The following is a 16,787-nucleotide window of genomic DNA, read 5'->3' as shown; positions in this document are numbered from 1 at the left end:
TGCTAACGCAAATAGGAGCGGGGACATGGGGCACCCCTGCCTTGTTCCTCGTAGTATTTGAAATGGGTCGGATACGTTTCCGTTGCAGAGTATACGTGAGGATGAGCCTGTGTAAAGGGTCCTAAGCCATTCGGCAAAGATGGGCGGGAAGCCAAATCTGCCAAGTGTATGAAATAGATGGTCCCAGTGCACCATGTCAAAGGCTTTCTCAGCATCTAGTGAAAGTATGGCCCTAGGCACATTTGACATGGCGCACTGGGAACTGCAAATCACCGACAACACCCTCCTAATGTTTGTGACTGGTTGTCTGCCTGCCACAAAACCTGTTTGGTTCTCGTGGACCAGTGATGGGACCAGTGGTTTTAGCCTTTCCGCTAGGATCTTCGTCAGTATCTTGTAGTCAAGATTAAGCAGGGATATGGGGCGATATGACGCGGGGTCTGAGAGGTTTCTGCCGGGTTTTGGCAGAACTCTTATGTTAGCCAGGTTAAATTCGGGGGGGACCTTGGGGCTCTGCAGTAATTTATTAAAAACTTGTACCAAACAAGGGGCTATCTTGTTTTGGAGTACCTTGTAATATTCAGTTGTGAGCCCGTCGGGGCCAGGGGCTTTATTTGGTTTTAGACTGGATATAGCGGTGTTTACTTCCTGAAGGGATATATCTTTGGTTAAGTGTTCGGCTTGCTCTAATGTCAATTGAGGGAGAGGGAGATTGTCCCAAAAGGTAGCCTCTTGCGCTTTATCTGAGGGTGGGAGAGAATATAATGAGCTGTAAAATTTATTTAGGACGTTGGCTATTTCTGCATTAGATTTTGTGAGGGAGCCGTCTGGTTTTTGGAGTGGATGTATTGTAGCGGGGGTTCTCTGACCCTGTAGTAGGTTTGAAAGCAGCTTCCCGGACTTGTTTCCGAACTTGTGGAATTTAAAGTCCTTATTAAATGAGTACCATGCCTCCATCTTTGATATAATGGCTTCATAGTGTGTTTTGGCTGTGGTATAGGAAGATCTCGTTTGGGGGGAGGGGTGAGTTTTGAAGTCTTGGAAAGATTCTGTAAGCGTTTGCTGTGCCTTAATGTATTCCCTAGTGGTGTTTCGTTTTTGGGAGGATGAAAAGGAGATAATCTCTCCACGGATCGTAGCTTTTGAGGCTTGCCAATATAATATTGGATTTGTGGTTAGTGTAGGGCTGTTATTAGAATGGTAGTTTTCCCATGATTCTAGTATTCTTTTTCTAAGTTTGTGTGATGTGGTGATAGAAGATGGGCATCTCCATGAAATGTAAGAAGATGGCTCTTTCTGAAGTTTAATTCGGATCCATACTACTGCATGGTCCGATATTGTGATGGGTTCAATGTGCACATCCTCTATCTTAGGAAGCATGGGGATAGATGTAAACATATAATCTATTCTTGACAGTTGGTTAGTTGCTGCTGCCAAGCATGTATAATCCTTTTCAATTGGATTTAGTACTCTCCAAGTATCTAATAGTTGTAGCTGTGACGTTAGGGCCTGTATGCCAAATTTGGGGAGATTTTTCCTATTTGCATTTGGTATCTGCCTGTCCAACGTTGGGGAACTGATAAGATTAAAGTCGCCGCCCAGTATAATAGGATTGGACATGTATGGGGTTAGCAAAGATATGATTTTCAGGAAAAATGGCTTAGAATACTTATTAGGTGCATACACAGTCATTACAGTATACGTTTGATTTTCATAGCTCATCTGGCACATCAAATAGCGGCCCTCCGCATCTATGACAATATCGGAGATCACAATGGGTAAGTGTGATCTGGTCAATATGGCCAGACCTCTAGCTTTAGAGGTGTATGGGGCAGATGCCACCATCTTCCAACCCATGGTACCCAGTTTCATGGTCTCCGATGCTGTGAGATGTGTCTCTTGCATCATAACCACATCTAGTCGTAGCTTCTTTACATATATCAACACATTTTTTCGTTTCTTGGGGGAGTTTATGCCCCCAATATTCCATGTACCTATTCTAAGAGACATCAATATTTTTCAAACATATCAAGTAATTCCACATGGTATTGATTTTGAAAGATACCTTTCCCTTTGCTCGCTGGTAGTTATTTTATACGTATCAAGGGGACGTGTGTTGGGGGTAGGATAAAGGGGTGAGGTAGGGCAGAAGGAAAGGGGGGCAAGGAAAGGGGGAGACATAACATACATACAGCAGAAATATGAGTATAACTTCCGTGTTAAATGAAAGAAAAGGCAATACATTGCCTACCAACAAGATGAGGCTATAGGCTCCAATGGCCGGTCGCCCATCTTCTAATTAGAATTCTATATTTACAATTTTTAAACGGCTTATCTAGTAACTTCAATTTTGATCAATTATTAGTTTTAGCTTTTCTCTAAACTTTATGTTTTCCCCTGTCCGTGCTAACCGGCGCAGGGGAGAACAAGGATTGATCAGAGGGGGGGGGGGGGGGGGGGGGGGGGGGAGGTTGTTGAGAAAGTGCAAGGTGTGGTAGTCTCTGCATACAGTACTTGTCACCTGATGTCCTCAGCTTGATTAGGGTAACCCCGGTACGAGAGTTTTGATCTGTGTGCCATTGGGGACATCATCTATTGCTGGGATAATATCTTGCTTGTTGGTCTAGAGTAGAGGGGGTGGGGGGTGGGGGGGTGGGGGTAAAGCAAAGTAGCTGCGAGAGCATGTTTGGAGGAGGGGGGGGGGGGGAAGGGGTGTGGGAGGAGGGATAGAGTCGTCGACAATCTCTGTAGAATAGTCACAGTGGTTCCCTCAGTAGGATCCAGCATAAGCAGTTTTCACTCTGCTATAGGTTTGTACCAGTGATGGGGGCTTTTATGTTCAGTCGCAGTCAGACATGTGGGTGTGGGCGGTGCCAGCTGCTTGGATTTCTTTTAGGTATGCTTCTGCATCCCGCGGGGAGAGGAAGTCCTTGAAAGATGAACCATCAAATATTCGCAGTCTGGCAGGGTATAGGAGAGCGAACTTTCTTCCATCACGAATAAGACCAGCGCAGATAGGAGAAAAGTCCTTCCTTGCCTTTGTAAGCTCAGCTGAATAGTCCTGGAAGATGAGAATCTTATGCCCTTCCCAGGATAAAGATTTAATTTTGCGAGACGCCACCCACAGTAATTCCTTATGGAGATAATTCAGAGTCTTGAAGATTATTGCACGGGGTCTGGCGCCCTCTTGTGTCCTTTGTGGACCTAGCCTGTGTGCGCGTTCAATGACTAAGTCATTGCATCTGTCCTGCACATTTAGTAAACCTGGCAAAGTCAGTCTGATAAAGTCATACAGTGCTTGACCCTTCACACTTTCTGGTAGTCCAATCACTCTTAAATTATTTCTCCTGGACCTGTTCTCCAGGTCCTGGATTTTATTCTGTAAGTGGTGTATCACCTTAGTGTGATCTTCAGTAACTAGCTGGATCTCCGTCACAGCTGCGAATGTTTCTCCCACTTTATGTTCTGTTTCCAGTACCCGGTGTTGTAGTTGAGCTATCTGCCTGTTGATGTTGGCAGTTTGCTCCTTCATGAGGGGTAGCATTGCAGCGCGCATCGCCACTATGAGGTCCCCATATGTAACTGGTGCTTGGGGGTCTGGGGCTGGGCATTCTCTGTGGGGCTCTTGTTGTGTGCCAGGGTCAGCCTGTTTTACCTGCAGGTCACCGATGTTTCCTTCGTCCTCCTCCTCTGAAGCATAAGTGCTGTGCTGGGGTGAAGCGGGTAGCGACACGCTGGATGCGGTGTGCGGCGCCATCTTGCTTTCCCTTCTCCTCCGGTCTCCCTCCTTTCCTCTCCGCTTATTATTGCCGGGCATCGCAGTCAGGTATTTTTCCATGCACCGCTGATATTCTGCGGTGCTGCGGGTGTATGGTGGGCCGTTTGTTAGAGGCGCAATGCCTTTTAAAAGGGTTAGATGGGCGAACCTGCAGCGGAGCTAATCCTCCTAGCCGCCGCTCATGTGCTCGCCGGAACCGGAAGTCGAAAGTTTATGCTTATGCAATACTCAAAAGTTTTGTAAAGTGAAATGGACCCCTATAGGCAAGGGTATACCACCACTGTAAAAAAAAAAAAAAAAAAAGGGTGCTTCGGGCACACTATTTTATTCTCGGCAAATGTCGGCTAAAAAAAAAGTGAAAAACCCATGACGACCTCGCGACCTAACCCATGTCGACCTAACACTATGTCAAGCTATACCCATGTCGACCTTGTCCCTTGTCGACTTAGACACCTGTCGACCTTCAACCATGTCAACCTAGAACCCTGTCGACCTAGTTGCATGTCGACGCAACGGTGTCGACCTAAGTGTGGTCGATATTAAGACCGTATACCCCATAGCATGCTTATCTCAGCGCTACACAAGAGATCACCTGGTGGTGTCGCTATGCGCCACACAACGACGATACGGTTCCCATTCACACTCCAGTCACACGAACTGCGTGTAGTGACCCGAAACTGCCACGAGGTGTCGCTGCCCCGGGTGCAGCACCTCTTGGCTTCCAGCGGAGGCCGCTGCTCCCCGGTGTTTCATGGCAGTGGCGGCTGCAATGGGTGAGACGGAGACCGGGGAAGTGGCGGTGGAGAGACCGGAGCCGGTCCCCGGATTCCCAGCGGAGGAGACGATGGTGTGGAGCCCAGAGGTGGAGGTGTGCCTGTTTCACGCTATGCTCGGGCATAAGCCCGTTGGTAAGTGGAGGCCTTGTATAAATCCCCGGACTCGCGTACGCGATGTATTCGGGAAAATGAAATGGGAGCTGGGTGCGCAGTGCAGGCAGATGGCGATAAAGCTACATATTTCTATAATGGGGACTTATTTGGAAAGCGGATAGTATGGCCGGTGATATTCGTTCGGTCATTTTATACAAGATGTCGACAATAGTCATTTCATTTTTGGCTGCACATAATAGTGCTGTGTGATGCTAGCACACCTTGTGGCAGCAGCATATGTGGCACGCTACAATAGGGGCACAAATGGCAGCTGGAACACTGACTTGTACATCGCTATTATGGCGCCTACCAGTGATGCATTAGCTGTCATATGTATCTAAGCTGCAATTCACTGTCCTTTTTCTACAGTAATATTATTTTTAACAATTATGGGGTGTCACTTTCCTCTGACAGGGATTTCTAATATGGAACTGTCTGTGATTCTCACTACAGTACCAGTCTATGAAAACTTTGCCATTTGTTAATGTCACTACTACTGTTCTGGATTCAGTGGCAGGTATTCAATGCGGCCGGCGAGGGGGTTAAACAGCGAGGATTGCAGAAAACCAGCGATCCTCGTTGTTTAACCCCCGCGCCGGCCGCTCGCTCGCTCGCTCTATTCAATGTTCTGGGGAAATCGAATTCCCCAAAACAGCGAGACCACGGCTAGTGCATAAAACTCGCTGTATTTAGCCGCGAGTCTCGCTGGTTCTGGAGCCGCATACGCCAATTCCCCCTCGCTCAAAAAATGGAGGGAGGGGTAATTGGCGTATGAGGGGGCTGCGTTGTATACTGTCAGGGTGAGTGGTGACAGCGAGCAGGAAGCTCTGCTCGCTGTCACCGCTCGCCCACAGCATTTAATATCCCCCAGTTTCTGTATGAGGGCTGTGCAATACATTTCCGGATGCACAAAAAGTATTATATTTACATACCTCCTAACTGTCCCAATTACCATGGGGCAGTCACTATAATTTGTGAATGTCACGTGTCCCACGCAGGACTAGCAGTGTCTTACAGTGGAGGGGGGGAGCAGTTGAGAGACCCCCCTGCCACAGTGTTGAATAGATGCTGTGCGCATGCCCCCACAGTGGTGAAGAGGGGGCGTTCTCTTGTGGAATTGACATACTCATAGGCCACACCCCCTAATCTCAGGCATGATCATTTGTTCCAACTATGAAATAGAAGTTGGGAGGTTTGTATTTACAAACGGTGTGTACATTGCATTTTTTTAAGGAATTTTCCAGAGAAGTTGCAAAGTTGCATGTAGACAAATCACTTGGTGAAGCAGCTGGACCAGTCAGAAGCAGGTTTGTCTTCTACATGCTGGAAGAAGGTCTCCACTGCAGCTTCTGGGGACTTAAAACAAATTCCAAACATCTTGCGCTTGATTTATTGGAAAACAAAGAAGTCACAGGGGGTCATGTCTTTACTGTACAATGGATGACCAAGCTCCTGTATGCTTTCATAAGCCAGAAAATCCAAAACATTCCTGGACTTGTGGGCAGGCATATTGTTTGGCTTGCACATAGGAATGGCTTCAAGCAGGCATTGGTTGGTGTACTAGTCCCCAGTGACGACTCACTGCCGCACAAATGGTACTGTAGCTACATGACCAGTTTTGGCCACCAAAAAAAAGGGCCACGTGGCAATTATATCGGAACTTCGTTGGTGGCACACTTTCAACTGGGGTCCACTGGGCTGACCGTCATCAAACCTGGCTGGCATGTTATGGCACCCAGAGGTGGATTTTCCACAAGGCAACCTAGGCAACTGCCTAGGGCCCAGCAAGTCCCAAGGGGCCTCATAAGGATAGCCTGGCCATCAAAATTGTTCCCAGCGGTGCATTGCGCAACTACTGCATGACATCACATGGACCTGCCCACACTTTCAAAGTCCCTTTGGTAGGAGAAGATGTTTGGACACACAATATGGTTTCATCTGCTGTATGTAGTCAGTTTATTTTAAATGTGACACAGGTCTTAAGCCTACGTCCTGAAGACATTGATCCTGATTCAGATTTGTACACCATGCCGATGCTCACGTACTGAGCATTTATTATTAGACTGTGCATGTGCCAAGGAACTCTTATCAAAGCCACCTGCAATCAGCACCAAACAAATATTGCTATGAATTGTTGGAGGGAGGAGGGCCTCATGAGGTCTAAATCTGCCTCTGGTGGCACCATGCCTCCTTCTGCTCTTAGATCAGCTGATGGTGCAACCACTGGGCAGATTCTTGGCTCAGGCCAAGCTTTTCATATAGTATCAAGTGGATGGATTTCAATGAGTTGCGTCTCTCCTTCTCTAACTGGGCCAAGGTCCCCCTGTCTTTTAATTCGACCATGGCCCACACTGCAGAGCTCCTTATCTTCCAGGGACCATCTCTCATGACGAAATCCTGCAAACCAGTCAGAGACAGTGGTTCAGGGGGGTGCTTCCTCCGCAACAGCAGCTCACAGTCAGATAAAAGTCTACTGCTTGATCTAGACCACTGTTGTAGTCATGGAAGATCATGGACCTCCAGTGGGCTCTGTTAAATTTTATAAGGAGTGTGCTTATACGGTTCTGTACCTTTACATTTCACAAGAACTTTAGTCAGAGCTAACTGTTCTAAACCATACCGTCAGATTGCACATCCTGACACATTGCACACCCCTCCTATACGGGTTGATAAAATTAAGGTCAGTGAGCACAATGGGACTAAAAACTAATAAAGCAAACTAATAAAGCAAAGTTTTGTATGGCTTAGGGCGCCATAGCCAGCGTTCCAGCGCCACTGTAATGGCACATTGTGGGAACTGCCCATATTTCGCCCCCAATTGAAGTAGGACTATGTTTCATTTGTTATGTATTTTTTATTAACATGTCCTTTAGACAGGACATATTGATCATTTGGATTAACATATTGATCACTTGTGCCCATTGTTTTGAATGTATTAGAATGTTATTATGGTGAGTTTGTTACTGGAAGACTTTTTCATCTTTTTCCGGCTCTAGGGCAGATAAAAATTAAGCAGATGGGACATAAGCTCTGGGTTTAATACCGGAGAAATTCAATTATTCTTACAGAGTTTTGGTGGAAAATGGTATAATCTATTGGTTTCCCAGCACGTTAAAACCCAGCATGTGCATACACCTCTGCTTTTTTCCTTAGTAACTTCTGAGGCTACTTGAAAAAAATCCTTACAACTTATGTCCAATTGTATAGCCACATGGGGACGAGAAGGGTTGTACAGTCACTGCACAGTGAAACTGGAAGAGTGGTTAAAATGCACAAGGAATGGCCAATATATCTGGCCATTCCTTAAGTTCTTAAGTATGCTCCTTAAGACAGATGTGATTTCTCCCACATAGGGCGGTATTCAATGACTTTTATCGCCAGTCACGGCGATACTGTTTTGCGATTCCTCATGCATGGGGATTCGCCGGGACTCGACGAGTCACCCTATTCAACGTGGCTGTGATTCGCCGCCCCTAACGGCGAATCTCAGCCAATCCGGCGTATCCCTAAACAGCTCCATTACTGTATTAAGTGTTTAAGAAATTGCAGTGAAATGCAAAAAAATGCAAATTACCCTGAAAAAACGATTCCAATACAGCAGACTGCAAAAGCTGTGTAATCTCCTCAAAGGCCAAATGAAGGAGTGAGGTGGGGAGGAGATTCATGGGTAATTGAGGTGAATCATGGGTAATAACAATGCATTGTGGGAGGAAAAAAAAAACAGAAAAAATTAAATATATATTTATATAGCACTTCTACAACCATAAAATCACACAAGGGCAGCAAATAATATTAGATTACACTTGCAGAGTTAAATTGAACACCTAAAACCAATTATTTCAGAAGTTCATATAAAAGTTCACCATAAAAAGATGACGAGGGAAACTCGGTGAAGAACGGCGATAAGAATCAAGAAATAGATTCGCCAACTTCTCATTGAATACACTATTGGCGAATCATGGCGAGTCCCAATGAAAAATCCTATTGACAAAGCCCGGCGATTTGCAGCGAATAACATATGGCGAATTGTCCTTCATTCGCCGGTCGCCATCGGCGAATATAGCTCATTGAATAGGGTAATTCGCTTTTGGAGCTCCAAAATTCGCCGACACACACGAAAAAATCACAGATTCGCCATAAAACTTGGCGAATCTGCCTCATTGAATACCGCCCATAGAGTGTAAGCTCTTAAGCGCAGGTTCCTCTTCCCTCATGTGCTTTTCATTTTCTTACTTAACTCCTTCACTGGCAATCTCTGAAATTTTCCGGGCGATGCTTTAGTGGTAACACCGGCATTCCCAGAAAATTGCAAATGTCTCCCCCCTCCTTGGCGCTAGGCAGTGAGCTAGCATTGGCTCCACTTCAGCTGCTGCCCGGCCCTGGCTCCTTCCTCCTAGCTGTGTGCGGCGTGAACTTGCTAACTTCATGCCGCACACAGCCGGGTTCCCAAAGCAGTGGCTAATATAGTGCACAGCAGCTCTGCCGTGCCCCAGCAGACACACCGGGGGGTTTTTAGGGAGCGCTCTCCCAAAAAACCTGCCCTGTGGGGAACACTCCCTAAAAAAAACACAAGTGAAGGGGTTAAACCAAAACCAGTGGTTTTCTGCCACTCTGATACTTATCAGTGTTATGTACTCTTTACTTGTCCTCTATTATATTGAAATGTAAGTCACTGTTTTGCTTATTCGTTTATGTAATTGGGCGCTGCAGATCCCTTGTGGCATTATTATTATAATAATAATAATTGTGTACACATAACTAAACAGATATTTTCCCATGTGCAGAGCGGCATGCATCCCTGTGGCTGGCCTATTTGTGTGATAGCTGTCATCATTATCAGTCCTTGGTGCAAAATAGGTGTATTTTCCTGTTTGCACAACTCTCCATAGACAGTTCTGCCAAAGCTCAACATAGGAGCTCTCTCTTGTCATGCAACTATTCCATATCACATCTTGCAGTTGAATCACCCTTTGTTTTGTTTGCACGGCTATTAAATTGATATGTTCAACTCTGGATCCACCAATCAGGATAATACTTTTTTTTTAATGCAGTACTATCTATACCCGTGTGCTGCGCATGTCTCTCTGGTTGTTGTTTTTTTTTACTATAGTCAGCATCTGTAGCTGTCTGGTGAGTAAAGGTATTGTGCATTTGGTTTCAGCAACTATTTCATTCTTAGTATTCTTTACATGTGTTGTGTAATGTGTCTATTTGTTGCCACATTCCCTTCCCTGGAAATTTACAATGGTAAGAGGAGGTGTAAATATTTGCAAATGTTGTGTGTCCTGAACACTGCACTGGTTGTGTCATGATCAGCCCTATTTCAGCTGTGGATAGGAGCAGTGATTTTATGATGTTCTTATTGTCATTAATGCTGTACCCTGCAAATCCTGCATCGTTACAGGAGTGAACAGACACTTCCATATGATTTGCATTCGGGACAAGTTCAGTCAGAACATTGGTCGACAGATATCATCAAAGGTCATCTGGGAGCATCTGCGCACCATGTACGACATGCAAGCTTTGGTGAGTATATCCAGACCAGCTTTTGGCTGCTTTTATGCATTTAAAATATGATCTGGCATCCAGAGGAATTGTAATTGATAGCTATATTGGTAATCCAAGAGATACTGACACATAGATCATCCTATATTTACCCATACGTACAGTTAGGCAGGTGAGTGATCTGCAGCAACGCAATGTAACTAGGTCGCACCAGTAGACTCTGATTCATTTAATATCACACATGATCTGATGCTGCATCTTCGGACATAGCTGCAGACCAGAGAAGGCTGCAAGAAGCATCTATTTACATAAGACACCATAACCGTGCAGTATCATCCATCCAGGCACACCGTATTAAGCATTCACTTTCATACAGCTTAGAGTTTGTCTAGGTCAGTGGTTCCCAACCCTGGTCCTCAAGTACCCCCAACAGTGCATGTTTTCCAGGTCACCCAGCAGGTGCACTCATTATTCAGACACATTTTAAAAGATCCACAGGTGGAGCTAATTATGTCACCTGTGATTCTGTGTGGAGACCTGGAAAACGTGCAATGTTGGGGGTACTTGAGGACCAGGGTTGGGAACCACCGGTCTAGGTCATTCATAATGCATTACAGGTGAAGATCACAGAGTAATATTTTTCTTTTCTCTGTTAGCATGAGTCAGAGATTCTCCCTTTCCCAAACTCTGAGAAGAATTTTATCCTCCCTGAGGAGATCATCCAGGAGGTAAAGGAAGGTGAGTTGTTGTTTTTTAACAATTTCTTTTATATTCTATATTATTTTGTAGCTGTTTAAAATCTATATTCATCCATGAAAATACAAATATTGCTAAGTGGGTGCTTTTTCCAGCAACCGGCAGAGGAGCAGTTCTCCCAAAGCAGGAGTGGCTAAACCATTCCTCGAGGTCTACCAACTGTTCATGTTTTCCAGGACACCTGTGGATCTGTAGGATTTGTTCATTAGGAATAAATGCAGCACATGTTTGGAAATGTGACTATATAATGACTACACCTGTGCACCAACTAGGTGGTCTTGAAAATGTGAACTGTTGCTAGATCTTGAAAACTGTTTTGACCAGTCCAGTCCTACGCATTCATTACTCAGAATTCTATTATCCACATTGATCTCGATATTGTGATCCAGAAGATGGAGATAAATAGTTTTTCATGTCTCATTCCTCCTCTCTGTTTTACCTATGAGCATACAAGTATCTTTCTATTAAGTAAACCAGAGAAACTCAAGAATTTTAACAAATTCATGTTCTAGAACTAAAGGTTTTCAAACCCAATACTCTTGAGCAGAAACCCATATAAATTTCCAACATTATTGTTTTAGGTAAAGTAACCACAGAGGATGAGATTAAGGAGGAGATCAAGGAAGAGGTGGATCCACACCCTGTATCTGATGAAGGTGAGGCTTATTCTATGTCCTCTGCTAGATCTGCCGTAATGTTGTCAAATCTATTCCCAGGACAACATATTTAATTACCTTGCATGTTAGGATGTAAAGAACCCTTCATTATATTGCCTGTTATACATTAATGAGGTAGTCTGACAAACCTGGCAGCGTCCTGTTTTCCATTAGACACTGTATGTACAGTTACAGTTTAGAGGAGAGCATTTTTACAAGTGCAGACCAGTATTGGACCATATATAAACCTTACGTGGTTCAATCTAGCTTCTCATTACTAACCACCACACCACAGTACAGCAGCATGTCCCCACTTCACTGATTTTCATTATTTTGTATGTCTTTTGTGTCTGTATAGTTAAATTTTTTTATTCTTTTGCTCTTTTACAGCTTTTACAAACTCATCTGTGACCTCAGTAAAGAGTCTGGACAAACCAAGCGGAAAAGAGAAGGAGAGAACTCTGTCAGAGTCCGGCTCTAAGGAGTCTGGTGACAAGAGGAAGCGAAGCCGCCTCACTGAAAAAGTTGTTAATGCTAGCAGCAATCCGTCTAGTCCTAATGCAAACAAGAGGCGGCGCACGTAGGGAGGAGGCAAGCCTGGAGGGCTGCTTAACATGACACCAGAGCACCCCATTGCAAGAAACTCATCTGTTACCTTTGTAATATCGATGATCACAAGACCTCAGATTTAAGACTAAGCATGTAGGCCTTTGTGAGAATGCTCCCTCATGGCTATTCTTGTGTCCTTTGAACTGAGCACAGGCTGAGTCTCTCTTGTTATATACGCGTGTGTCTGGCTGTTTTTCACCCATTCTTTCATAGATTTAGACAATTGGTTTTTCATTCAAGTTGAAATAGCAGCTGTATAATGTTTTAGATCAGAGTTAGGCAGCTTACTGTAGCTACCATTGAACTACAACAAGCACTCCTATTTAGACCAGGAATAGACTATTGTGGTTCAAGAAACCTTTTATAGCCACCATCTTAACCCTGTTGTAGATAACTTTGTACTGTAGGTGGCACCTGTGGTCTTGCAACTTGAATTTTATAGGATTTTTTGTACTATGCCTATATTCTTGGAGGCTCCCAGTCATCCTGATGAGTTAGTGGCAATTTTCTGGTTTTCATGAATTGTAAACTAGCTGCAGAGACTGAAACCCAGTAAATAACTGCAGCTCTTTTTAAGATCTGTAGATTTTTACGTTACGTTCCGCACATCATTTGTTAATCCCATTATTTAAGAAGATTTTTAAGGATGTTTTATAGATGTTTTGTATATAAAACAGTTCAACTGTCTGTTGTCTCCAATTTTGTTTCTTACATGTTCAAACACAGAGATAATGGTCACATGACCAGCGTCTGGTCTAATCAAATTTTGCTATAATATTTAAGGCCACTGAGACTTCTATTACTGTTTTTTGTTTTAGACTAGTGAATACATTATTACTTATAATACCCACATTTTTTAATTGTAAACCTCCAAATATAATATGCATTTTTGGGGGAGTAACTACTCTTCAGGACCTTGATGATAGATCTAGAATTCTAGGTCAATAAGACGACACATGCAAAATATTGCATGAAAATGGTCGACTCGCAAAAAAGAGTAACTTACGTTTTTCACAATTTTTTTTTTACTTTTTGGGGGGAATTTCTCATATTTTGCCATCCAGGTGGACTACAATTGGGAATTGTAAAGTGTGCCGAGCGTAGCAAGGCACTTTGCCCGACGTATGGCAAACCATGTGATGGGACGTGGTACACTAATTGGGGGTCCGAGTGCTGAAATCTACATATAGTCATCCAAAACATTATAGGCAAAAATTATGACGGCTTTTTAATGTCAGCCATTTCCATTGTTACCCTTTGTTCATGTCAACCTTGTGCACTTTGACCTTTTAGGGCCAACTTAAACACTGTCGACCTAATGACTACCAACACTATTATCCACACAACTACTATAGAAGTATAGATTATATTTAATATCTATGTTAAATTGCATATATTTTTCAACAGAAAATGCTTACTCTGGAATACAAAAGGAAGTGTGGCATAACTGATACTAAAAAGTGTTTGAAACTCAGTATAGCAATATATATGCATTACACTACATTGCCGGACAGTGTTATTCATACTGTATATAATAAAGCAGTTGGGATCTTATATAATCAGCAGCAGCAAGTGCTACAGGGAGACAGAGGGAGATTAGGGAGGTCAACGTGTGGCTCAAAGACTGGTGCAGGAGGGAGGGATTTGAGTTCCTAGAAAACTGGGCAGACTTCTCGGTCAGGCCATCTCTTTTGCCGCGACAGATTGCACCTGAATGAGGAGGGGGCAGGCGTGCTCGGGGGTAGAATGGTGAGAAGGCTTGAGGAGATTGTAAACTAGGCGGGTGGGGGAGGGTATAGTAAGAAACCTTAAACCAATAAATGAGTGTAGAATAGAGGGCAAAGACAGCTACATTGTGGAGGAAGCAAGGGGAAGGGAGGAAATATGGAACAAGGTATACAAAAAGTGTATGAGAGACACACAGCCAAGTACAAATATTGTCCATGATACAGATTTTTTCAGGAACCTTCTGCAACTGTAACAGGTAACATGACAAGGGCAAAGGAAAAACGAGATCTGAAATGCCTTTATCTGAATGCTAGGAGTTTAACTGGTAAAATGGGGGAACTAGAGACCCTAGATTTGGAGGAAGATTTTGATCTCATAGGTATTACTGAAACGTGGTGGGATGAATCACATGAGTGGGAGGCTAACATAGAAGGTTATGGTCTTTTTAGAAAAAAACAGATTAGGTAGAAGGGGATGTGGGGTTTGTTTATATGTTAAACCATACATAAGGGAAGACATGAACTGCAATCACAGGTAATAATAAAGGGGGCTAAAAAACTTATAGTAGGAACATGTTATAAACCACCCAAGTAAGGTAAGTAAGTAAGGAGGAGGAAAAAGACCTCTTGCTACAGGTGGGAAAAGCAGCCAGCTTAGGGGACATTATTATTATGGGTGACTTTAACTACCCAGAAATATATTGGAAGGATAGGTCAACTAGTACCGCTAAGGAAAATGTTGGTACTTGTGTAGTTTCAATCTGACATCGGATATCGCATGCGATTTACTATCCATTTCATTACCCCACTATCCACTAGGGCATGGAGTCGATTTTATATAGTGTGGCGAGCCACTGAGCCCGAAGCGTTGCGAGCGGACACGGAATGTATTCAACGGAATTGCATGCAAATGGCATGCGATATCGTGAGTTGCTTTGAAACAATCAAATGCCAAATCGCATGTGATATCGCATGCGATCTACTGGCGCCGTGAAACTACACAAGTACCGAAATGTTTTATTGGATGCCCTAAATGACCACTATTTGTATCAATTTATTGAAAGTCCAACCAGAAATAACAATATCCTGGATCTCTTGATAAGCAACAATGGGGACATTGTTATTAACATAACCATAAGAGAGACATTGGGGAACAGTGATCACATTTTATTTAGATTTTAACAAAGATAATTATATTGGAGCAACTAGGTCCTTAAATTTCAGAAAAGCAAACTTTGGTAAGTTTGAGGAGTCCTTAAAGTATATAAACTGGAAGGAATTATTTAGACGAATGGATACTACAAAAAGGTGGCAAACTTTTAAAAAAAATACTGCTGGAGGGCACTGAAATGTATTCCTAGGGTAAATAAAATAACACAAATGTCAAAAGAAAACCTATGTGGCTTAACAGCACAGTCAAATTTAAAAAAAGGAGGGCATTCAAAACATTTAAACAAGATTGGACACCCAAATCATTTTTCGCATTTAAAGAATGTAATAAGAAATGTAAAAATACAATCAAGATGGCTAAATTAGAGACTGAATGTAAAATAGCAGCAGATAGCAAATCTAATCCCAAACAATTCTACAGTTATACGGGAAACGGTTAAGGAAGGAAAATATTGTCCCACTAAAAAATAAGCAGGGTACCATGGTAATAGAAGGAAAAGAGAAAGCAGAATTATTCAATTAATTTTTTGCTTCAGTATTTACAAGGGAAGAAGATCTCCCACAGATTAAATGCTTGGCTTTTGATTGCTCCCAAACTATGTTTGAGTGAGGAAATAATCAAAAATAGATTACAGAACCTAAATCATAACAAATTTCCTGGCCCCAATGAAATACACCCTAGGATACTAAAAGAATTGAGTTCTGTCAGAGCACTACCATTATATCTGATATTCGAGGAATCAATAAACTCAGGGTTGGTCCCAACGGACTGGCGCATAGCTAACGTAGTACCAATATGGAAGAAAGGTAGCAAAACTAACCCTGAAAATCATAGGCGGGTCAGCCTTACATCCATTGTGGGAAAAATATTAGACGGAATAATAAGAGATAGTATCCAAAATTTCTTAGAACAGGAGAAATTGATAAGTAAGGCTCAGCATGGGTTCGTGAAAAATAGATCATGTCAGACTAATTTAATTAGCTTCTATGAGGAAGTCAGTAGGGGGCTGGACAAAGGAAAATCTGTTGATGTAATACTGCTTGATTTCGCTAAAGCTTTTGACACGGTGCCTCATAAAAGGTTATTAATGAAAATAGGTAATTTAGGGTTAGGAGATAAAATTTGTAATTGTATTAAAAACTGATTGCACAATCGGGGACATATAGTGGTGGTAAATGGCATACATTCCAGCTGGGGTAAGGTTCAATATTGGGACCCACTTTGTTTAATATATTCATTAATGATATTGGAAGTGACATAATGAGTAAAATTGCAATATTTGCAGATGACACAAAATTGAGTTAGGAAATTAACTTAGGAGAGGATGTGGAAACACTACAAAGTGACTTAAAAAAACTGGGAAAGTGGGCGGAAAGGTGGAAAATGCAGTTTAACGTTGAAAAATGTAAAGTAATTCATTATGGAAACAAAAATGAACAAGCTACTTATACACTAAATGGAGTTATTATAGGAAATTCTGCTGTAGAGAAGGACTTGGGGGTCATCATAGATGAAAAATTGGGTAATAGTGCACACTGCTGAAGTGCAGCAGCAAAAGCAAACTGGACACTGGCATGCATTAAAAGGGGTATGGATTTAAGTGATGCCAATGTGATAGTGCCTCTTTACAAGGCATTGGTGAGACCACATTTAGAA

The 16,787-nt window shown here is 43.0% G+C and overlaps 1 protein-coding gene across 1 annotated transcript; it reads left to right on the top strand.

The window, feature by feature from the left end:
- Window positions 1-4,455: 4,455 nt before the first annotated feature.
- On the top strand, window positions 4,456-12,920 carry MRGBP (MRG domain binding protein). The gene is made up of 5 exons (XM_083146793.1): window positions 4,456-4,686; window positions 10,112-10,233; window positions 10,869-10,950; window positions 11,550-11,624; window positions 12,015-12,920. Exons 1-5 carry the CDS (start codon window positions 4,530-4,532, stop codon window positions 12,206-12,208), a joined length of 630 nt encoding a protein of 209 aa, XP_083002919.1. The 5' UTR covers window positions 4,456-4,529; the 3' UTR covers window positions 12,209-12,920.
- Window positions 12,921-16,787: the final 3,867 nt, after the last annotated feature.

Source organism: Crinia signifera, chromosome 6 (assembly GCF_055691185.1).
Source record: "Crinia signifera chromosome 6, ASM5569118v1, whole genome shotgun sequence".
In the NCBI taxonomy this organism is placed as follows: domain Eukaryota; kingdom Metazoa; phylum Chordata; class Amphibia; order Anura; family Myobatrachidae; genus Crinia; species Crinia signifera.
Note: the sequence above shows the minus strand (reverse complement) of the source record. Positions and strands in the feature narration are given on the sequence as shown.